We start from the raw sequence: 22,625 nt of genomic DNA on the forward strand, positions 1-22,625 counted from the left end.
TTTTATATTTTCCACCATTAAAAATGACCTAAGTCATGGTTGATGGATCCCACAATATCTATTTTAGACTTGTCAAGAAGTAGATTCCCTTTAAAATTATTTTTCTTGATGTTCCTGGTAGATATTCAAGAATAAAGGAATTAACTAAATAATTTTCTATTTTTGCAATATTGTGTCCTTTGGATGACTAAATTGATGTATTTGATTTTATTTATTTGTCTCTCTCAAATAAGTTAAGAAAACACCCATCCAAAAACTTGGTGAAAACAAGAGCCAGCTTTGTGCATTAGAATCTGTAAAGAAAAGTCTAGTATTCTTGGCATATACCTTTTCTTAATTTTTTGATTTTTTTTTGGCAAAAGACGTACATTTTGGGGCATCTAAAAAAACAAGAGGACTCTCTTATGGTACCAGAGGGAGCATTTTTTACTCCAATATTTTCCAAGAAGATTCCAATAAAAAAGACCAGGGGCGTCAAGGAATAAAAGAAAACAATAAGATAAATATCCATAAATATAGAGAAATTGACAAACCACACAATCGCAAGCTATATCGACCATCAGGTCTTGCAGGACAGACTGCAAATCGTTCCAAGGTATTGATCTCTTTGAAAAACACGAGGACATCAAGTAAAAGAAACCAAGGAGATAACCATCCATAAATGTAGAGAAACTAAACAAAACACACAGCCACAAGCTATATCGACCATCCGGTAACGCGGGACAGACGCCAAATCATGCCGAGGCATTGATCTCTTTAGAAATATCCTCAAGGGTTTTTGAACGTTCAAGTACAGCCACAACCTGAGACATTGTAGGCCTGAGAGAAGGTGATTGATCGGTGCACATTATTGCCAGGTTCAAGGCAATGCTTGCTTGTCCGCTTTCACTACTTGTGTCCAACCTTGTGTAAACTAGCTGTTCAAGTTCTTGCTTCGCATGCAACTTACTGGCCTGCACTTATGTGAGAACCTTTAAGCAATAAGTCCTCAAAAGAGTATCATACTTTTACTCCCTATTAATGTCCGATCGATGGATACTAATAATTCTACATACTTTTACTCCCCATTAATGTCCGATCGATGGATACTAATAATACTGAAACATCCAATCCTAAATTATGAGTTTCTTGAATACATCAATTGGATGATGGTTGCTATGAGACCGGAAAATATCAATGGTAGATTCTTCTTTTTCCATTTTTTAAGATAAAGCGTTGAAGCGGGTACTTAATTTTTGTTATTTTGACTAAAACGTTTAATTAAAGAGAAACTGTTTCTAGCTCTTACCGTATCTAGAAGAAAAACAGAGTTTTCGTCTCCACTAGAATCTGCATTATTTTTCCCACTAACGATTTCAAGAAGAAGGATCCCAAAACTGAAGACATCGACCTTGACAGTCATGGCTCTTCGGGTTGCATATTCTGGTGCCATGTATGAACTGAAATTGCAAAGAAATGATAGATTAAATAGGGAACCCAATTTCTTTCTCTAAGCAGCCTGTGTCAACTATCAGCTGAAAAGGCAAAGTTATTAAACCTGTTCCGGGTCATGAATTAAACGGGTTAATCTATGTTCAATTCAAAATGGAGTTGTTTTAAGTGTTTTTTGAAGTTAAAACTATATTTTTTCTAAAAAAATCAAACCAAGTTTTAGCCTACTAAGTTAATTGAATTTGACCGAATTAACTCCTCTAATATTTATTTTAAAACCCGACCCGAGCCACCTTTAATAACAGTATGAAAAGGTGCATTACTATGATCGGCACCTTTCCTGTATTCGGAATTAAACTTCATAGAAAAATAAAATTGTAAGATAATTTTATGCTTACAGTTGGTTTCCTGCTCCAACTGCAATATATGGATTTCCCTCCTCGTAAAGCTTTGCCAACCCAAAATCTGATATTTTGGGATTCAAACTTGCATCAAGCAGAATATTAGTGGATTTAATGTTTCGGTGAATTATTTGTGGCTTCCTTTCATGTAGATACTTCAAACCCTTTGCTATTCCCTTGCAGATATTAAATCTTTTTTGCCAATCAAGTTGCACTTTAGGATTTGAATCTGCAAATAACCAAGTCAATACTCAATCTATCACACACACATATAGCGATATAAGTTAAATTTTGTGTGAGGAAAAAAAATGGCTTCAATTCAGTTATGTCATGTTCTTCATTAAAATTGTTTTGATTGATCCACATATAAACAACTAAATCATTACCTGTGCTTTTTTGAATTGTTTGTGGATTCCATCTAAGTAGATTCTTCAAGGCCTTCGCTATACCCTGGCAGATTGTAGATCTTTCCGGCGAATCGAGCTGCTCTGTAGAATTTGTGCCTGCATATCCCCATGGCACTAGTCAATATCCTCTCACGTTGTAGATTTTGAAAATCAAACTCAACACACACACACACACACACACACACACACACACACACACACACACACACACACACACACACAGAGCAGTGAAACCTTTCAAAGTTCCAAGAGTTTTATGAATGTGGAAGCTATACCATTACAATCTCAAAAGATGAACATCAATCGTGAGTAACTGTTGTATAGAGAGAATAAAATTTGAATACAAAACAATAGAAAAGGTTAATTAAAAAAATTAGACACAGAAACGTAAAATATCATGAAAACAGGATACCTCATCTATGGTTTTAAAACATTCTTTCATAAAATGAAACATATCAAATAAATCCTAGCTATATAACAGAAGCAACATGGTAATCAACACTGGGATTGAAACTGAGATAAAAAGAAAAAATTACCAAATAAAACTTGTTCAAGTGAGCCATGTTTCATGTATTCGTAGATGAGCAAATGCAGGTGCCTTCTGGAATAACTAGCAAGCAATGTAACAACGTTGTCATGTTTCAAGTCCAAGGCCTTCTTAGCATAAACTTCGCTTGCTATTTCATCAACTGCTTTTGACTTTGGATCTAGCTTCTTCACTGCTACTGTCAGATTTGGCAGGTCAGCCTGCTTTCTCCACATGAAGAAACGAAGAGGAATCAAAGAAAATGAAAAAAATTATCCCTTCAAAGACAAAAGTTTATGAACAGGAAAAGATTTTAACCTTGTATACTATCCCAGAACGCCCCCTACCAAGCTCGTTCTCGGGGCTAAAATTTCTAGTTGCATCAATGATCTGTTTAAGGGTGAAAGGTTTTCCTCCGATCTTCACTTTTGTTTCTATTCAAATAACAAATGAGTTAAACCACGATTATCTTAAGAATTACTGAGATAGATAACAGATTATGTTCATAAATCTTCTTCTCTTAGTGTTTACCCCGTAATTCTCTGTCTCCTATCCAGCCCATTCTCCACATGAAAGCCAACAGCAGCAGCAGAAACAAAATACAGCTTACTGCAATCACCGCGATTTCCCAAGGGCGTAGTTTTCTGGGAACTTTGGAAACAAAAAAACAGCAGCTTGTAAAATGCAAGCAATAATTTATTCTCAGATTAACAGAAATCTGGGTTTTATCAGAAAAGGGTAAGTCTTGCTTCCTTTCCTACCACGGGTGACTGAAATAGCTGATATGAGAGGTCCATTGATAGCAGGTGGATTGTACAGAGATCCTTTGCCAGTCCAGAAGAAACGGATCTCCAACGAACCATCATGTATTTTGGTGGTGTATTTTCGCTTTAGTTCTTCATTTTGTCCTCCAAGAGCTTCCTTTATGTTGAGGTCTTTCTCCACTCTCTCTTTCTGCCATCAAGAGTTCCTTAAGAGTGTGATATTACTACATAAATTGGCATTCTGAAAAGTGAAATACTTACCTGAATATACACATCGAACACACGTTTCCCTACTCTGCTGTTATCTTCTCCCTTTGAATATAATGTTTCAGCAAAATGAAGTGTCACATGGTACTTGCCTTTACTCAAGCAAAGCCCATAATACGTTAGAGAGACAGGAGCAAGGCGGAAATTGTTATTTAATTTTGCCTCGGGACTAGAAACTTCACATGTCGAGTTTCTTACTATAGTACTGTCATTGATTGTGGCCCAAAGGTAGTCTCCAGAATAGCTATAAGCCCAATCGTCATTTGGACTTTGAAAAAAATTTGATGTTGAGGTATCGTTATGATAATGAGCCTTTCCCACGGTTACCTCCTCACCACCACAATTTATATACAAGGAATTATCTGCGAGAAAACTTATTTTCAGTAGAAAGATGATTGTTCTCATAAAGTGGATAGAATTCAGAAGAAACAATTCTCTCCATATTATTTTCAATGATTAAGTTAGATAAGAATTTCATCAATAGACCTCTTGTCTAATTTTAGTGATTTCCTTCTACTTGCAAGGAAGTGTTATGTTCAAACCCTCTCTTTAGAGAGTTTGAGACTAAAAAATGCCCTTTTAAGGAGACCAAAATAGCTCCTCAACTTTGGCCATGGTGGCCAATCTAGTTCATGTACTAATGCTAACCCCTAGACAGTTTGTCCAATGACTAAGGATTGTAGCATTCTCTATCTGTGTAAAGAAAGAAGACGAAGGTTTAAATAACTAATTCCAATTTGATATACAGTATATGCGAAACAACTTCATTTAGCTATCAGAAGAATGAACATACGCTTTCGACGACATGTTTCTTTCTGCATCATCTTATCTATGAAAGATCTAAGAAATTAACAGAGAAATTTGTTAGAAATACTTCATGATTACTCTTGTTGTAGAAAATGATGATACCACATACCTAGTCGGATGACTGGAAAAGCACCAAGATCATGGATCATAAAAAAAAATAAATCAGTGTGAAACTTTCAAAAGTGATTTACGAAAGTAAATAACAGTGTCACAGAAAGCCAGATGGATTGGAGCCTGCTCTGTCCCCTTACATGTGTACTTTTTCCGTGTCCAAGCATGTTGAATTTGCACAATTCTCTTTGAAGTTATTGTATGAAAGATACCTGCAAAATAACAACTGATAAACATGAAGCTTATATAATTTAAATTACGTACTCTCTATAGCCATGTTTTTAATAAAATCCACGATTATTAAAAAATAAATAAATAAAATTACGTACTCTCTAAAATGCTTCATATTTCAACACAATGTTGAGGTGGAAAAGAAACAAATTAGTCAAGGAGAAGGAGAAATTACCATTTTACAAACAACACATTCGTAATGCATGCACTCATATATATATTCTTAAAATCCTCTATTGATTATATATTATGAATAATTTAATAAAATCTTAATATTCTTAGAGAGTTAATATAAAACCATTTCAGATATTTTATTTAATGGTTTAAACTTTTGAATTAAAATAGTTTTTCAATATGATATTAAAGAATTGCACTAATTATCCTATTCTTTCTAATTAAAACTAATTTATATATAAGATAGTGATAAACTTATGCAAATTTCAAGTTCAAAAAATATTTTTCTATGAAGAAGTTGTACTAGAAAGTAATATAAATCATATTATAAAACCTCATCGAATAACTTAAAATTTTGTCATGAGATAATACTTTAACAAAAATCATAAATTCATTTGAATCTAATTTAAATTAAAATTTAAATATAAAGCAGTAATAGACATATGTAAGTTTTAAATTTAAAATTTTTTTATTTAAAAGTATTGTCACAAACTATTTTAGGGATATCAAATAATAACTTAATATTATGTAATTGTTGAGCCTAACAGCTAACTCTCTGTAGGTTGAGCAATTTTAATGGATATGAGATCTATTACTATTCTTGTTTATATACAATACAAACATTAAAAAAAATAAAATAATATAATTGATTAAATATAGTAATTTAAGTTTATGAAATGAGATAGTTTTTAATATTATGTAATTGTTGAGCCTAACTCAACAGGTTGAGCAATTTTAATGCATATGAGATCTATTGCTATTGCTATTCCTGTTTAAATACAATACAAACATTACAAATAAATATAATTATAATAACTATAATAATATTTTTTTTTGATGATTTTCAAGTGATTTATTAAGTAGCTATTATAGCCATTAAGAACATGGCTTAACAGAAAATAATACATTATAATAATATAGTTAAATATATATGAATGATTGAACAAATAAAAATTATGTACACTATAGCCAATCTACTCTTGCACTATTGAATCATGCTTCACGCCAAGAGTAAGTATAAGTCCATGGCAGTAAGTTATACTAAAGAAATTTGTTGTCAATCTAAGTACTGTCTTACATTTCAGGATAGGAAGATCGATTTTGCTTGCTAGTGATCCAGGAAGGAAGCTCATTAAGCGAGTTGTTTGTTAGCAATCTACGCAGGAAACAACAACCCGTTAGCAACATTGGTCTGCCAGCTGTACATTATCATAAAAATAAACAGAAACGTCTAATGTTTAAAGAACACATACAACTTGTAACTAATGTTCTGAAATGAATCGGGAATGGCACCAGTTAAGTTGTTGAAGCTCAGGTCACTGCAAGACAAAAGCAAAACACATCGAATATTGGTTCTATATATAGTACTCAACATAGATAATATAATGTGGATTTTTTCATACTGAAGTTTGAAAGAATAAGCAAGAGTTGCGAATAAGTGCAGGGAGCCAAAATACCAACGACTATAACTAACTTCTTGTGCGCTGGCCCAATATTAGTGGCGCGGTGGTTGCACCGCAATACCAAAAGTAGCCTTAGATGAGTAAAAAGTTAAACTACCTAAATGGAATAAATATTTGAGAAAGCAAGGTGAACGTACAGATATCTTAACTGAGGCCACCAGCCAATGTATTCAGGTATTGGGCCCCTAATATCGCAATTCCTCAAAATCCTGTACAAACAATTGAAGAAGTAAGGGAATCATATTTGAAGATTTAGTTTTCATTTATCAGGATGAGCAATAGGCCTTGATATTCTAGCTAAATAAAAAAAAACTAGCCCTCCCCTTCCTAAATGCCACCCCGCCCTTCTTAAGTTCTGATCCTAGAATGAATCTCCTATTTAATATCTCTAGTCTTTTCTGCTAGGCTGTATGTATGATAGCTTCCAGGGCTAGACTTTAGCTTCTATGATGGATAACCAGCAATTAACACTATACGGAGATAAACAATACTCACACTTTAATCAAACTTCTAGATATTACTTCATGTTCTGGGAAAGATATTCCAGGATTACTTACGTCACTGACCACCCTGGAATAATCGAACAAGACTTTAGAGTTCATTAATAAGAAAACAACACGTTTCATCTCTATCTGCACATGTAAATAAAATAAAATCCGTGGCATCACAGGGCTGCACATACAATATCTGTAATTTTGGCAGAGTAAAAGTTTCTGCAGCCAGATCCCCTTTAAAATTATTTCCTACAAGAATCCTGACAAGTACATAATAATATGGTCAGCTAAATCGAATTGGTTAGCTTGATAAATTTAATTATCTCTTCTATAGATCATATCATTTAAATTGACTATCATATTAAAGAATAAGGAGAGAAAAAAAAACAAACACTCATTATAGAACACTTACAGTTTGGTGAGATTGGACCAATTTCCAAAATAATTAGGTATCTTACCAGACATATTGTTTCCACCAACTACACTGCATTGACACAAAAGCCTTCTTTAATGATAACGAATAGTAGAACTAAATACATTACATTGAAATTAAGGAAGAAACTTACAAGACTTCCAGATTGACAAGTTGGGCATATGTCTCAGGAATACTTCCGTTAAACTTGTTGGATGACAAGTAGCTGGAAGAAATTAGGGCCAAAGATATAACAATTTAACCTTGCATGCTATACCATTCCTCCCTTAGGATGACTGGCAATGATGACTGACCAATTCGACTTCCCCATTGTTAAAAATAAAAAAGAAAGATACTTACAGCTCTGTAAGGTTGAACAAATTCCCAAGTTCTATAGGAAGGTTTCCCTCGAGATTATTGTCATCCAGATTCCTTTTTACCAAGGGAAACATAGGAATAAGTAGGTGATTTATAGTACACTTGGAAGAGAAAATAAAAGAAGCGGTGAGTGTATTTTTCATACAAAGTAAGGAGGGAAGACAGTTTTCCCAGTTCGAAAGGAATATGGCCTGACAACGAGTTACTAAAAAGATCCCTGCAAATTGAATAACATTAAGTGTAATAAAAAAGCAATCATGTTCGAATGATAACAGCGGTAAAAAAAAATTATGATTGCTGAAACCATATTCATGTAACTTAACAACTGGTTCTGAAGTTCCTTACAGAAATTTTAGCTTAGAGAGTGAGCCCAAACTTCGAGGTATGGTACCTCCCAGGTTGTTGAGCCGAAGAAGGCTGCGAGACGATTCACAAATATTCGATTTAGAGTTAAAGGTTAAATTGTTAGCATTCCACAAACATCAAGTTATTAGAGTATATACTAATTATATTAAAGGATTGTTGACATTCAACGATAAAGATATGCTCTTTTTTTTTTTTGTTTTTTTTAAGAGAGTAGTCCACCCACTTGTGTTATAAGTGCAGACAGGCACGCACGCTCATCACGTGCGTGCCAGTTGTTTTTAACAAAGTGGAAGTGCACTTTACCTGCATTGGCTTTATTTTATAGTGACGGAAGGATATTTGGTTATTAAGACGGTGAAAATCTCAATTCTCAAAAACAAATTTATTTGAGGGAGAGAGAGTGTTAAAAAATTATTATAAAACCATTATTTGAATCTCATTTAAATATTTAAGCTGATATAATTCCATGACATTATCTAACATACTATGATCATTCACACTATTATCTTAAAGATCAAAACAAACTTTTTAGTAATTAACTAGTTGATATTCAAACCAAACGTCTCATATTTACAACCCAAAATGTTAAATGGAATGATCACCACTTGGTGAGAACACAGAAAAACAAAACAACAACTATACCTAATGGACAAACTGCATCAAACGTTGTTTTGGCCAATGAACGCCTCGTATTTAACCATCGTAAAAAGTGTCATCTGAGATTTAATGTACACATAACATTGATTCTGTGTAATCAATGTTTTTTTTTATGTATTTAATTTGAAAGACTTATTATGTACTGTTGCTATCTATCCATTACCAGCTCTACTTAATTTTCACCACACAAGAAAAGGAGTACATGTTCGGCTACATGGAGAAAGACTTACATGGCTGTCAAATTTTTACAATAACTTATGCTGTCTGGTATACTGCCTGTCAATTTATTCCTTTCAAGATCCCTGATGGACATATATACGAATGAGGATACACACATACACACGAATACATGTAAACCAAGACTAGAGATATAAAAGCAAAGGTAGCATACATAGCATTGACTTACAAATAGCCAAGCCATTGTAAACCTTTCAGGTTCTTAGGGATTTCACCATCAAGATTGTTGTCGGCAAGTCTGCTGTTCGGGTACAATCATCACGGGTTCCAAGAAGAGAAAGACTTTCAGTAAATTTCAATTGACTGAATTGAATAAACTTTCTTGGAGCATTCAATGGAACTTCTTAGAGCATAATTCAAAATTCTTAGCATGGTTATGATCATTAGAGGCTAGAATGTTGTTCAGTTGAAGTCACCACACTCACACATACCAGAAGAAAAAGTCCTTCAGTTAATTTCAACGGATTGAATTATGTACTTCTACGAATATTGGTAATATAACAGTCAATATTTAGAACTTTTTAGCGCAGTGTTTGAAATGATTAGCAAAATTATATATGATGTAGCAAAGTTATATTTCTTCACTATCTTTAGAGACAATACACTCTATATCAAGTAATCTTGCAAGAGAAATCGGTGGTTGTTGTATACCTCTTTCTTACATGCACATAGGATCCATGAAAATTGTCCATATATCTGAGTTTTATATGAGATGGGACAATATGTGGACTAAAAGAGAACTCTTTGTGCAGTAGTTTAAAAATAATATACCTTTTTTTTTCTTTCGAAACAGTATGTTTGGGTAAAAAAAAAGCATGATCAATGCCATTGAAAAAAGATAGAAGGATATTTTGGATTAGCTATTAGCTTAACATAATTTTATAAGCAGGGGCGGAGGTAGTGGCCCCGGCCCGTGCTAAAATATTTTTTTTCTTAAATAATTAAAAAATTTAGCTCTAAAATTAGTAAATTTTAACTTTTTAGCTCTTTTAATTTTGTTTTTTAATTTAACCCCCTCAAAAATAATATTCTGGCTGGCTTCATCCTTGTTTATAAGTGTATCTTTATCTCTTAAATCATTCTAAGCATGCTCCTATGCTTCTTTAAAGGAAGAATTTTATTTTATAATTTGTTTTGTTTTGTTAATTATGACCAAAAGCAATTTTACAAATATTATTTTACAGCTTAAAGATAAAAAGACGAAGCCAAGCACCTTTTAAATTAAATTGAACTATGGAACAAGGATTTGCAGCTTTCTTGCACGATTCTGCCTCATTATGAGTCGACACAAAATATTGAATCTCACAGCTATTTTATCATAAGTTATATATAATTTATTAGTTATATGATTGGACTGAACTACGTACACTTATCTAATATATTTTATTGCCAAAAAGTTATAGTTCAATTGATGTTAATATTTTTATTTTTCCGTAACAAAAAAAATAAAATTGTTCTATCTTGACTCAACTCTATCACGATCACATTAAAAAGAAAAGGAATGGAAGGTAAGAGTTTTTTTATGAAGTACTTACAGTTTTCTCAGATTATATAAAGTTGTCAGGTTCGCAGGAATGGAACCGGTCAACGTATTGCTTGTAAGGTCCCTGGTTTTGCACAGAGAAATTATACTCTTAGAAATGCATTTTCTTTGTTTGTTTCTTGTTTTGTGAGGGGAAAAAAAAGGGATTAAATCCTAAAACTGGAAGCAACTGGGACAGGCTTACAGGAATTTCAGACTCTTCAACGGTATCAGGCGATCAAGTATCGACCCGGTCAATATATTGTTTGCAAGATTTCAGATTCTGCAACGGTGTCAGGTTATCAGGTATCGACCCGGTCAATATATTGTTTGCAAGGTCCCTGATTTTTGCACAAAGGCATTTTACCGTTAGAATTAAGCAGAGCCCATGGCATCATTTATATATATATAGAATCACTAATCATAGCTTTAACATACAATATTTCGAGAAGCTGTAATTTCCCCAGCGAGGAAGGAATTTCACCAGTAAGCTGATTGTTGGATAGATCACTGTTGTGGCAAGATGATCAAACCTCAATTTCATCACTGTAACCATGTTTAGCTCAACAAGCACAGCACACGGCACGGTAGTGTATGTACAAGTCATGCAATGAGATGGAGTGATGGTACTTACAGTATTTTCAAGATCTCAAAGTCACCTATTGAAGAGGAAATCTGTCCGTCTAATTTTTTGCCTGACAAATTTCTGACATAGAAATTAAAGTGATTCACAAAAAGAGGATTATTTTTTTTTATAGGTTTTATGCAAAATTTCTCTTAATTTCTTTTTCTATTGCTTGATTTTGTTAATAACAAACTGATTTTATAATCAAGTCTAGGACATACATTTCAGTGATGGAACAAGGTTCATTGCTGTTATCACAGGAACATCTAATCTCGGCATCCTCTTCGTTTGAACAATCCAAACTCAACTTGACCGGCTTTGTCTCATTGGACTGCAAACTGCTGACAAGGAGTTCAAGAGCTTTTGCTGCCAAAGGTTTCAGCACACAAAAGTTCTTTTGATTAAATCCCAACAAGATATTCTCATGTTCAAGATAAAAATACTCAATCTACATTAATACATAGATGGAATACATTAACCAAAAATGGAAATTTTGAGGACTACATAAGTTTGAACTGAATGTTTTAAATAATGATTTCAATTTAAAAGTTTAAATGAAATGAGGCTTTACAATATAATTTTATATTATACTTTTATAAATTTAAAGTGAAAGTAATTTGAGAAATAACTATCTCTACATAAAAATTTATATAATTAAATGAGATTTTAGATTTATATTTCTCTCTAATTATATATTGTCTTCTTAATCGACTTAATTCTAAGGAATTTTTTAATCTTCTATCCCCATGCTTTAACTCTATCCTACATCAATTAGTAATTAAAGTTTGGTAGGGGTTCAATTCTAGATAACAACTAAAAATATATTCAGCATCTTCGAAAGAATAGGAGATCGATTAATTTGTACCTTCAGAATCTTTAAGGGTACCGATTTTTGTAGTGTTATCGCCATTATCAGCAGCAGCTTTAGTTCCAATATTGAAAGTAGTGCCAGTGCCAAGTTGCCATAGGAGAAGAGGGACGAGGAGAAGAAGTCTACTAATGAGTATTACTGACAATTCAGAACCCATTAGTTTCGACATAACAGTAGTACTTCTGCCGTGCTTTGCTTGGTGAGGGTGCATGTGCCACTACTCTTGTGTTCTTATATATAAATGTACATGCAGAAAAACGATAAAACACCTTGTAATTCACAACTGTGTTGTCAAAAGAGAGATTATCTACAACTGGCAATCAGATGCTTTGTTCTCTTCAACAGCTTTGTTGTTTTCCTCTTCCTGAAGTAATCTTCAAAATTCAAAGGAATGATATCATCTCACGACGTCAAGGTGGGGAAACAGGGACTGATATTGGGCTATTGGATAGCGACTAAAGAGGAAGATTTCTTTTGGAAAGTAACCAAAGTAATCGATTCTGCATACAGTAATGCCTTTTGTGTTCTTTACTGTTATTTGTATTTTGTTCCTTGAAATTGATTCTTGTTGCGAAACAAAAAAATAACAAAGACGAAAGATAAAAAGAGAACGACAAGAAAAAGTGCACAAACGAGGTGATAAAAAGAAAAAGAAATGGGATCAGCTAATACTTAAACAGGAAGATCAGGAACAATTAAAATCTCGAAATTGTACTTAAATGATTAATTAAGCAGTGGGTCAGGAAAACAGGTGTTGTTAAGTCACTTGTTAATGGGTTGTTTACTGGTTGTTGATGATATTAAAATTTTCTTTTCTGAGAACTTGGGATACATTAAACACCAAGCCAACGCTGGAGAAGGAAGCAAAGCAAGGCAGCGAAAAAGGAAGCAAAGCTGCTGAATTTTCCAAAGACAAGAAAGGAAAAAGAAAAAAATGCAGCATCAAACTTGCAAGTGGATCATGCGAAACACGGTGGCTTAAGCAGTGTACAATACAAGTCACATAACTCAAACGAGGTGTCCGCTCTCTGGGGGCTATAATTCCAAAAAAAAGAGTAAAGAGTAAGGAAAAAGCCATTACATATTCTTCCTGTAAGAAGACTCAAATATAAATGCCCAAAGACATCAAGAAAATTAAGAAAAAGATGAGAAAAACAATCCACAAATATTGAAACTGACGAGCACATAAACTATAATGACAGTCCGTACCAGGTCAAAGCAGAACTGTGTGCTGCATGCAAATGGTTTCCACACAACTGGGCAAAAAAAATCCACGTCAAGCAGAACAGTGTGCTGCATGCAAATGGTTTCCACACAAAAAATTCCTTTAATATCTTATCATGTTTAAGGTAAAAGTACTCAACAAACCTTATTATGTAGATACATCGACGGTTGAGATGGCTAGGACCAGAAACTTTTGCATAATCTTTTTTTATAAAAAAAGGTTTAAATAACTTCTTTCAGAGAAGTTAATTTTTTTAAAATAATTTATTATATTATGAACAGTACTCATCTAATAAATCAGAAAGAAAACATTATTTTCATAATAGTTAATGACTGATAGGATCATTAACGATGTAGCAACACTAGTTTATTTGTTTGTAATTTAGTAGTGCAAGAATAAGAGAACGATGAATTTATACCTTCACCATTTGTAAATTACCGATAACCAATCAATATAATATTATTATATTTATATAAATATATATTTATTATTACTAAAAATTTAATTTATATTTAATATTCATATAATAATAAATTAATAAATTTAATATTTTATTTATAAATTTAGAATACATATAAAGTTCAATGGACAAAGATTCTTTACAAAAGAAATTATAATATTGTTATAATAATAAAATTCTTATTGCACTAAAATATTATTCCTAAAATATTCATGGTCCATACTTTCTTAAATATTGAATATTTATTAAAGCCGTTGAGACTGATGCATATTATGTTTTTTTTTAAATTTTAAAAAATAAGCATATATTTTTATAAAATGAAGGGATATCTATAATTAATATGTAGGTGCTTATTATAAGCCTTTAATTTTATTAATTTTAATTTTTATATTCACACACGTTTTTTTTTAATATGGTCTTTGGTTTTGGATTTTTTTAACTAAATTCTTAATTGCTCATCAAACTTTAATATTTATGTAATTAAGTCTCTGATTTGATCAAATTAACTCTAAAAAATTGCAAATCGGTCTCCAAACTTTAATTTCTTCTAATTAAATTCTAAATTGACTTCAAAAATAATTTTTTCTTGCAATTAATTCCTTAATAAATTCAATTAAACCTTGTAAAATTTGAATTGAATCTGTAAATATTCAATTTTGATTTTTCATCCTTAAATTAAATTTTCTTTACCAACAAGGTCTTCATTAATAAAAACATACTGATAAATTTTTTAATCTTGTATATTTGATTTTCCTCAACTAGTTTTCAGAAATTTCTTGGGCATTTTGAAATACTTTTCTCACTAATATATATTGGAAGAAAATAATATATATATATATATATATATATATATATATATATGTCTATTTGTTGAAAATCTAATACTTTACTGTTCTCTTTTAATTTTTTTTTCTATTTTCGTCTACACGTGAAGGGGGGAACTGGGGACTGATAAACTAAAGTGAGGAAGACTTCTTTTGGATAGTAATCAAAGTAATTGCTTCAGCATAGAGCAATGCCTTTTGTATTCTTTACTATTTTTTTATATATTTTTTCTTGTATTTTGTTACTTTCAGTCGTCTCTGATTCTGATTTAAAAATATCACAGGAATAAAGAGAGAATACAATGATAAGAAAAGTGCAAAATACCAATGATAAAAATGAAAAAGAAAAGGAAAAAGAATGACTAACAATAATAAATATATCGATGATTATATATATAAAAAAAGAAATGGAATCAGGAAATACTAAGTACTGTTTTTTATTTATTCCCATAAGATTGGGAACAATTAAAATTTGAAATTGTATTTAAATCAAGGATTGGAGGATGACTGGCTTAAAATCTCCACATGCCCTTCACCAAGTTAATCTGGTCCAATAACTCCTTTACAATGAATATGATACAATTAACCCCTCGGTCTATTTTTCGGTTTGGTAGACCACATTCTGGCTGATCTGAATATCATCATCATGGCATGCGTCATTGATCAGAAAAAGGAAATTAAAAACCGAGAGAATAAAAGAAAACAAGTTAACATAGTAAAACCGATTTGTCAAGTTAATTAACTTAGCTATTTGATTTCAGCTTGAGCATCATTGATAAAAAGTAGTCAGGATTAACGAGACTGAACAAGTAAAATTTATGACTATCAGCTGATCACAGCCAAGATCGAGCAGCTTAAGAAGCTTAAGCATGCAGTATATCAAGACGTTATGGTAATCTTGTGCCAAGCTCCCCAAACATGAGGAAACTAACCAAGTGCAACGAAATCAAGATCTATGTGCAGTATTTGCAAACTCGTATATGTAAGGATTTATGGATATCATCTATTTTTATATTAGTATGATATTGTTCATTTTGAATCTAAACTTTTATATATTTGTTTTTGGACTATATCCAAAAATCCTTATATCAATAAAGATATTTATTCATTTTTATATACTCATGATCCTCTCTATTTTTAATCAACGTGGAACTTTAATCACATATCCAACAGTATTTTCATAAAGGGATCAACCTTCCCTCGAATGATTTGATTTGATTTAATGACACCAAAACCAAAACTAGGAGCTGGGCATTCCGGCTTACACAACACTTTCATCGGTCACAAAATCTCAGATATCGATTTAGATCAAAGGGAAGTATTTTCTTGTTTTTTTGAATTTTTAAACCAATGAAAAACAAACATCCTAATGTATTATTACATCAATTAATAAAAACTCTTGAGATCATGGTTTCAAACATGCATGCTTGACGCTGATGAGCTGCCTTTTGTAGATGAGATATACATCGTTCAGGCTTAAAGGTACCATTTTCAGGTGGCAACCTGGCATTTCTTGATAGCTGGCCCACAAAAAACAACACCATCACTTTTGAAAGTCACTCATGAATGGAGTGAATCACACCACAATTATTTTAAGAATTCTTCAGATAGAGAACTAATATTACCTTCGCTTAGTGCCCACTGCGCAATTTTCTGCCTCCTATCCAGCCCATTCTCAAGGAGAACGCCAACAACAACATCAGAAACAAAAGACAGCCTATTGTAATCAACGCGATTTCCCAACGATGTAGTTTTCTGGAAACTTCAGAAACATAAAAAGCTGCAGTTGTCAATCATGCAATAAATTATTCTCACTAAAATTCTAAAACCTGGTCTTGATCCTAAGGCTTGAACCAAGGCGGTCAGTTGAGAAAGTTGAATTTTTAAAAACAATGTTGTGTCATGCTCTTTTTTGAAAGAAAAATCTGGGTTAACTTTACTGATCTGCAACCGGACCTTAGGCCAGGTCTACCCCAGTTTCTAAACTACGATTCTCACAGCATATAAAGAACTGACTAACAGAATTCTGCAAGGTTTTAGCAAAAAAGGAAGAGTAGCTTCCTACCACGAGTGACGGAAATAGCTTCTATGAGAGGTCCATTGATACCAGGTGGATTGTACAGAGATCCTTTGCCTGCCCAGAGAAGCTTGATCTCCAACGAACCTTCATTTATTTTAGCTGGGAATTTTAGCTTTCTTACTTCATTTTGTAGTTCAGGGATTTCCTTTATGTTGAGATCTTTCTTCACCAACCGTCCCTACAATCAAGATTTCCTTAAAATGTGATATGAGTACATTAACTGGCATTCTGAAAAGTGAAATTCTTACCTGAATATAAACATCAAACACCCGTTTCCCTGTTATGCTATGATCTTCACCCTTTGAATACAATGTTTCAGAAAAATGAAGGGTCACAATGTACTTGCCTTTATGTAAGCAGAGCCCATAATACATTAGAGAAATCGGAGCTAGGCGAAAATCATTATCTATCTTTGTCTCAGGACTACAATCTTTACATGTTGAGTTTCTTACGAAAGTACTGGCATTGACAGTTGCCCAGAGGTAGTCCCCAGAAAAGCTATAAGCCCAATCGTCAGATGGACTGAGATTAAAACTTGATGTTGAGGTGTCGTTGTGATAATGATCCTTTCCCACGTTAAGCTCCTCACCACCACAATTTATAAACAAGGAATTATCTGCAAGTAAACTTATTTTCAGTACAAACATAATCGTTACTCATAACAAATTCAACCAGCATAATTAGAACGTAAAAATTCCCTATATATGTTAAATTATTAATTCACTTAAAGAAGATTCTAGAGATCAATTCTAGAAAATACTACAAACTACAAGTTAGTGCTAAGCTAAGTTATGAAAGTTCTAGAGAAATCAAACAAACTCTAGGAATGTTCTAGGAAAGAATGATTACTTGTCCATAATTCAAAGAACTATAGAACTTTCAAGTGTATTGGCAAAATTTCCTGCAAGTTCTATGGCTGGAAAGTTAATCTAGATTTTTCCTTTTAGGTTAGTTAAAAGACTATAAATAGCCATGCAACCATTATTTGTAAAGCAAGCCATAAAACTATGCTAAGTTTAAAGCCTTTGTCCTAAAACTTTCCTCGTATTGTATCTTCTATCAACAAAGTTTTTGCTTTGTGTATCCCATATTTTCAACTATTTTCAGACTATATATTAAATCCTTTTTTTACCAAACTACTACAACTAAAAACCTTAACTATCAAAATACCTTCATTTCAATTTCTAATCACTAAAACCTTTAAACTACCTCTCAAACTTCCATCATCTTCTAACAATATATCTATATGTTTATCTATCTATTTATCTATACTTTTATGAGTATTTAAGTAGTATTTCATTAATATCTCGAGACATAAAAAATTAAGATTAAGATAGTGGGAATAGAAATGATATTTGTCCATGTACTTTATATTTTTAAAATATAAAAATTCACTCTAAAATTATCTAAAAACAACTCACCAATTTTGTTTTTATGTCTTCTATGTCTATTCCTTCTATCTAAAACACTATAACCAAATGCAATTTTAACATTCTTTCTTGACAGTCCGATTCATACTCTTTTCAAGGACTAATTTAGATAAGGAATTGAACCACTGGCCTTTAGTGGTAGTGACCCCTTCCCACTTGCAAGGAGGCCACCGTTTTCAAACGACCTTTTTTTTATATATATAGAGTTTGGGCATAAAACTGTCCGTTGGGGTCATAGTAGCCTATCAACTAGCCAATCCAATCCCTGTCATGGTAATTCAAGTCTCTTTCTCCATAAACCACTAATTGCTATGCCTAAACTCTTAGAGTACCTGGCTATGGACTGCTGGGTTCTTTAAAAAAAAATAAAAAAAATATGGAATTCCAATTGGATACGCAGAATATGCCGTTACTTAATTTAGTTTTCAAAGAATGAACATACGCTTTCGATAGCATTTTTCCGTCTTCATGTTATCAATAAATGACCTAAGAAACACGAAAGTTAATTTGTTAGAATACTTCAGGATCACTCTTCTTGAAAAAATGATGATACCACACATACCTAGTCGGGAGTCTGGAAAAGCACCAACATCATGAAATCAGATTAAAAAAAAATCAGTGAGAAACTTTCAGAAGTGATCTAGAAGTCAATAAAATTGTCAGGTATATGATTGAAAATAGATACGAGTTGTCCAGTCCCTTACATGTTTACAGATGCCAATCCAGAGCATTTTTCATTTGTACATTTCACATTGAAGTTATTATATGAGAGATCTCTGCCACATAACAAATAATAAAAATGATCTTAGAATGAGTAATATAAAATTATTTTTAAATTAAAATAATTTTTTAATATTATATTAAAATTTTAATATTTAAACAGTCATGATTTGAAATCTCACATAGCAACTAGAACCTTTCTATTTAAAGATAGCAAAATGCTTAGGCATGGAAAAAAAAAATAAGTGATTTTCTCCTCAACTATTATATATTAGAGAATAATATAAATTATTTTACAAGACCTCACCTACTAGTTTAAGTTTTTGGATTAAATTAACTGGTATCAGAGTCTTGATGGCTAAGCAATCACAAATAGTGTTAACTTATGCAAGTTTCAAACCCAAAAAGTTTTCACTTAAAAGGATGTGTTAAAGAATAATATAAATTATATTCTAAGATTTCATTTAACATTTTAAATTATTGGATTGAAATCAATCTTTGACACTAGAGCAGGCAAGAAGGACAAATTACATTGTACAAAGAAGACATTGCTAATGCGCTTTAGCAAACTTTAAAAAGGATATTACATCAAAATTGATAAATGATGAATTGTGGGTTTCACATGTTTTAGTAAGGGGTTAAGCATGAATAAATTTATTTTAATATCTGTGCATGAAAGATTTGTATGAATATAGTTTTCCAATTATTGTTAAGTGTACATTGATTTTCTATGATTCCAAAGATCTTCTACATAAACAAACTATTGAAATTCAAGGAGGCTACGGGTGACTGATCAATCGAATGAAATAAAAAAAAATTTGACGTTATTGAATCATATTTCCATAACTTAAGTAGACAATTGAAAATAAGCTTGCAGAATTGGATGCTAAAATCTACGATCTTACGCTTTAGGATAGGAAGATGGCTTCGGCTTCTTAGTGATCCAGGAAGGAAGCTTAGTAAGTTCGTTGCTTGTTAAAAATCTAAGCAGGAAACACCAACCCATCAGAAACACTGGCTGGCTAGCTGGTTATGTTAGATATAAGAAGAAATCAAACACATACAACTTATTCAGTTTCTGAAATGATTCTGGAACTCCACCACTTAAGTTGTTGAAGCTCAAATCACTGCAAGACAAAGCAAAAACGCATCAAATCTCGGTTCGATACTAATCAACATTGATAACTTGAGATGGAATTTTATGTTGAAGTTTTGATGCCCACAGACTAAAACAACTCAACATTATTATGAGGAAGGTAAACGTACGTACAGGTATGATAATTCAGGCCACTTGCCAATGTATTCGGGTATTGAACCATTAATTTTGCAATTTCTCAGAACTCTGCAGAAATAATTGAAGAAGTAAAGGAATCTATATTGGTAGTTAACAACTTAAATTTGCTAGATAATTTTAGTTTCTAAAATATATTTTTCGGTTCATGGAAGGATCTAATGGTTCTTGAGCGATACAAAAAGAGGTAGCTCTCTCACTTTTTAAATCTCATCCCTCCTTTTTCAGGACTTGAACTTCTGGTCTACTGGCGGAAATCTCAAACTTAACAGCTTAACTGTAGCTTCGTGGACAAATGTAATAAGAATCGCTAAGGTAAAACTTTTGGCTCCAATGAAGAAAAACGAATACTCACAAGTAAATCAAACTTTCAGGTATTACTTCACGTTTTGGGAAAGATATTCCAGGATTACTTACGTCACTGACCAACCTGGAATAATTTAACAATACTTTAGAATTCATTACTAAGAAAACAGCATGTTTCATTTGTATCTGAACATGTAAAACGAACAAAATGCATGGCATCACAGCACTGCACGTACAATCTCTGTAATTTGGGCAGACTAAAAGTTTCTGCAGGCAGAGTCCCTTCAAAATTATTTCCTATAAGAATCCTGACAAGTACACAATGGACCGGTCAGCTAAATTCACCAAATTGTTTTGCTTTGTAAATTTAATAGACTATAACATTTAGCTTTGCTATCATTTGCAGAAATATATATTTATATATATACAAGTCAAAGAAGACTTACAGTTTAGTGAGGTTGACCCAATTTCCAATATAACTAGGCATCTGACCAGACAAATAGTTTCCACCTACTGCACTGCTTTGGCCCAAACCGTAAAATAAAATAATTAAAATAGCAATAGAAAAAATTTAAAGAAGGAAAACTCACAAGGTTTCCAGATGGATAAGTTTGTCAAAAGTCTCAGGGATCCTTCCTGTAAATTTGTTTGCCGTCAAGTAGCTGGAAAAAATTAAAGCTGTTAGGTCAAGGCCAAAGATAAGACAAAGTATTATAATTAATCTCGTCATTTTTTTTATTGAAATTGGTTCAGCCCTACATTTTGTTGTCAAATGTCAAACATTTATGGAACTAGTGTTAGTAATTAGTATAAAATAAGGTAGAGAAGTCGTATGATCAGATAGAAGTTGAGGGGCTACTCTTTCTTCTCTTGGGATATTTTTAAACTCCAAATTTTCAAAGGAGAGTTTGAATATGTGATCTCCTTGAATGTGCAAGGCTCACTGCTACAAGGCCAGAAACCTGTAGGTAATCCTTCCTCATCTAGTATTAATCAAGGGGTCATGAGTTCGACTTCCCCGTGATTATGAACAAAAACATCAAGAAAAAGAAATTTACAGGTGTTGAAGAGTGACCAAATTCCCAAGCTCCTCCGGAAGTTCGCCATCAAGATTATTGTCATCCAGATTCCTTTTTCCTCCAAGTAAACAGAAAAAAACGTGGATTATTCGTAGTACACTTGAAAGTGAAACTAAAAAAGTGGTGAGTCTACTTTTCTTACAAAAACTGAAGAACAGCAGGCGGAGACACCTTAGAAGAAGGTGTGAGGGCCGTGATAGAAGCTCTAATTCAGAACGCCCCAAAGCCGATGTGATGGCTAAATATGAGTGGACAGATGGACAGCCAATAAAATGGCTAAATAGCAAATGAAAGGGTTATGATGAGTATGGAGACAAATGCAGGATTGACTTTCATGGATATTGCCCCCATGCTAAAGATCAATGAGCTAGAAGACATTTGCCTTGGACAATAAGTGGATGACTTGTGGAGCATTAAGACGTGGCTGCTATGAAGGAGCAGAGGGCATGCGCAGGTTCCGGGAACAAGTTGACTCTTGTCAAGGTGGTGAGCTCAGTAATGACATTGTAATACTCAGAGTATGAAGATAGATATGGATCAACCTTTTATGGGTTACCCCTATGGTTAAAGGTGGAAAGCTACCTAGACTCTTAAGACTAAGAGTGGGAGACTCATGGAGAAGTAAGGCGTGGTTCCTAGGGTGGAATAGAGGGCAGGCGCAACTCCTGGATGAGTAGACTCTTGGAAGAGTGGTGAGCTTGTGATCATATTGAGATACTCAGATAACAACTGTCACACTTGGAATATCTGTTTAAGGGGGTGTTATAAGCCTTGATGCGAGGCTTGATGAATCATTTCTGACCGAGCATGGTTGATAGGCTCGAAGGGGAATGTTGTTCCAAAGACAAGCGTTAACACTATTCAGATGTGATGTGGTAGACCATCTGGTTATAGTGATCCTTTTGTGTGAGAAAAGGTGTGCTTTGGTTACTCTGATGATGAAAGGTTTGGCGAGTACCTATAAACTTTGCCAAAGATGCTCTCAGAATGGAAAGCTTGGAACAGCTGCAAGATGCAAGCTTGTGTTGAAGAAGCAAGAGGACAGTTGCCCCATATAAATGGCAAA

General features: G+C 33.0%; 2 protein-coding genes across 7 annotated transcripts; both read right to left on the reverse strand.

Moving 5' to 3' along the window:
* Positions 1-474: 474 nt before the first annotated feature.
* On the reverse strand, positions 475-12,551 carry LOC105114204 (probable LRR receptor-like serine/threonine-protein kinase At1g53420). Of its 2 annotated transcripts, XM_011010683.1 has the most exons (31): positions 12,139-12,551; positions 11,495-11,639; positions 11,283-11,354; positions 11,087-11,158; positions 10,934-10,989; positions 10,854-10,869; positions 10,662-10,733; positions 9,296-9,367; positions 9,120-9,191; positions 8,212-8,283; positions 8,012-8,083; positions 7,849-7,920; positions 7,643-7,714; positions 7,489-7,560; positions 7,265-7,336; positions 7,078-7,152; positions 6,720-6,791; positions 6,373-6,438; positions 6,198-6,275; positions 4,855-4,926; positions 4,713-4,724; positions 4,590-4,636; positions 3,791-4,158; positions 3,527-3,719; positions 3,297-3,416; positions 3,084-3,199; positions 2,776-2,986; positions 2,219-2,335; positions 1,830-2,061; positions 1,289-1,439; positions 475-953 (listed from the first exon to the last, which is right to left on the reverse strand). In XM_011010683.1, exons 1-31 carry the CDS (start codon positions 12,353-12,355, stop codon positions 735-737), a joined length of 3,375 nt encoding a protein of 1,124 aa, XP_011008985.1. In that variant the 5' UTR covers positions 12,356-12,551; the 3' UTR covers positions 475-734. The 2 variants fall into 2 exon arrangements, with proteins under 2 accessions (XP_011008985.1, XP_011008986.1); XM_011010684.1 differs by lacking the exon at positions 10,854-10,869 and having other exon boundaries at positions 10,662-10,736; positions 10,924-10,989.
* Positions 12,552-15,932: 3,381 nt separating this feature from the next.
* LOC105114202 (probable LRR receptor-like serine/threonine-protein kinase At1g53440) lies at positions 15,933-21,717 on the reverse strand. Of its 5 annotated transcripts, none has more exons than XM_011010679.1 (15): positions 21,702-21,717; positions 21,539-21,610; positions 20,927-21,142; positions 20,717-20,788; positions 20,530-20,604; positions 20,154-20,225; positions 19,948-20,010; positions 19,789-19,866; positions 18,868-18,939; positions 18,726-18,737; positions 18,606-18,649; positions 16,982-17,349; positions 16,719-16,911; positions 16,279-16,415; positions 15,933-16,173 (listed from the first exon to the last, which is right to left on the reverse strand). In XM_011010679.1, the coding sequence occupies exons 3-14, from the start codon at positions 20,965-20,967 to the stop codon at positions 16,285-16,287; spliced, it is 1,221 nt and encodes a 406-aa protein (XP_011008981.1). In that variant the 5' UTR covers positions 20,968-21,142; positions 21,539-21,610; positions 21,702-21,717; the 3' UTR covers positions 15,933-16,173; positions 16,279-16,284. The 5 variants fall into 5 exon arrangements, with proteins under 5 accessions (XP_011008981.1, XP_011008980.1, XP_011008982.1 ...); XM_011010678.1 differs by having other exon boundaries at positions 16,279-16,433; XM_011010682.1 differs by lacking the exons at positions 15,933-16,173; positions 16,279-16,415 and having other exon boundaries at positions 16,773-16,911; positions 17,080-17,349.
* Between the last annotated feature and the right edge of the window lie 908 nt (positions 21,718-22,625).

Source organism: Populus euphratica, unplaced genomic scaffold, assembly GCF_000495115.2.
Source record: "Populus euphratica unplaced genomic scaffold, PopEup_1.0 scaffold708.1, whole genome shotgun sequence".
Taxonomy (NCBI): domain Eukaryota; kingdom Viridiplantae; phylum Streptophyta; class Magnoliopsida; order Malpighiales; family Salicaceae; genus Populus; species Populus euphratica.

Bases quoted from the DNA above. Each gene is read 5' to 3' on its own strand.
- LOC105114202 (XM_011010678.1), bottom strand. From the start codon at position 20,967: ATGCCTAGTTATATTGGAAATTGGGTCAACCTCACTAAACT. The intron at 17,350-18,605 runs GTATGTTCATTC...GTTTACTTGCAG, and splicing joins GGAAAAATGCTATCGAAAGC to ATAATTCCTTGTTTATAAAT. The intron at 16,434-16,718 runs GTAGGAAGCTAC...TGACAACTGCAG, and splicing joins AGCTATTTCCGTCACTCGTG to CTTTTTATGTTTCTGAAGTT.
- LOC105114204 (XM_011010683.1), bottom strand. From the start codon at position 12,355: ATGCACCCTCACCAAGCAAAGCACGGCAGAAGTACTACTGTTATGTCG. The intron at 9,368-10,661 runs GTAAGTACTTCA...GTACCCGAACAG, and splicing joins TTATATAATCTGAGAAAACT to CAGACTTGCCGACAACAATC. The intron at 7,715-7,848 runs GTAAGTATCTTT...AATTTCTTCCAG, and splicing joins TTGTTCAACCTTACAGAGCT to CTACTTGTCATCCAACAAGT.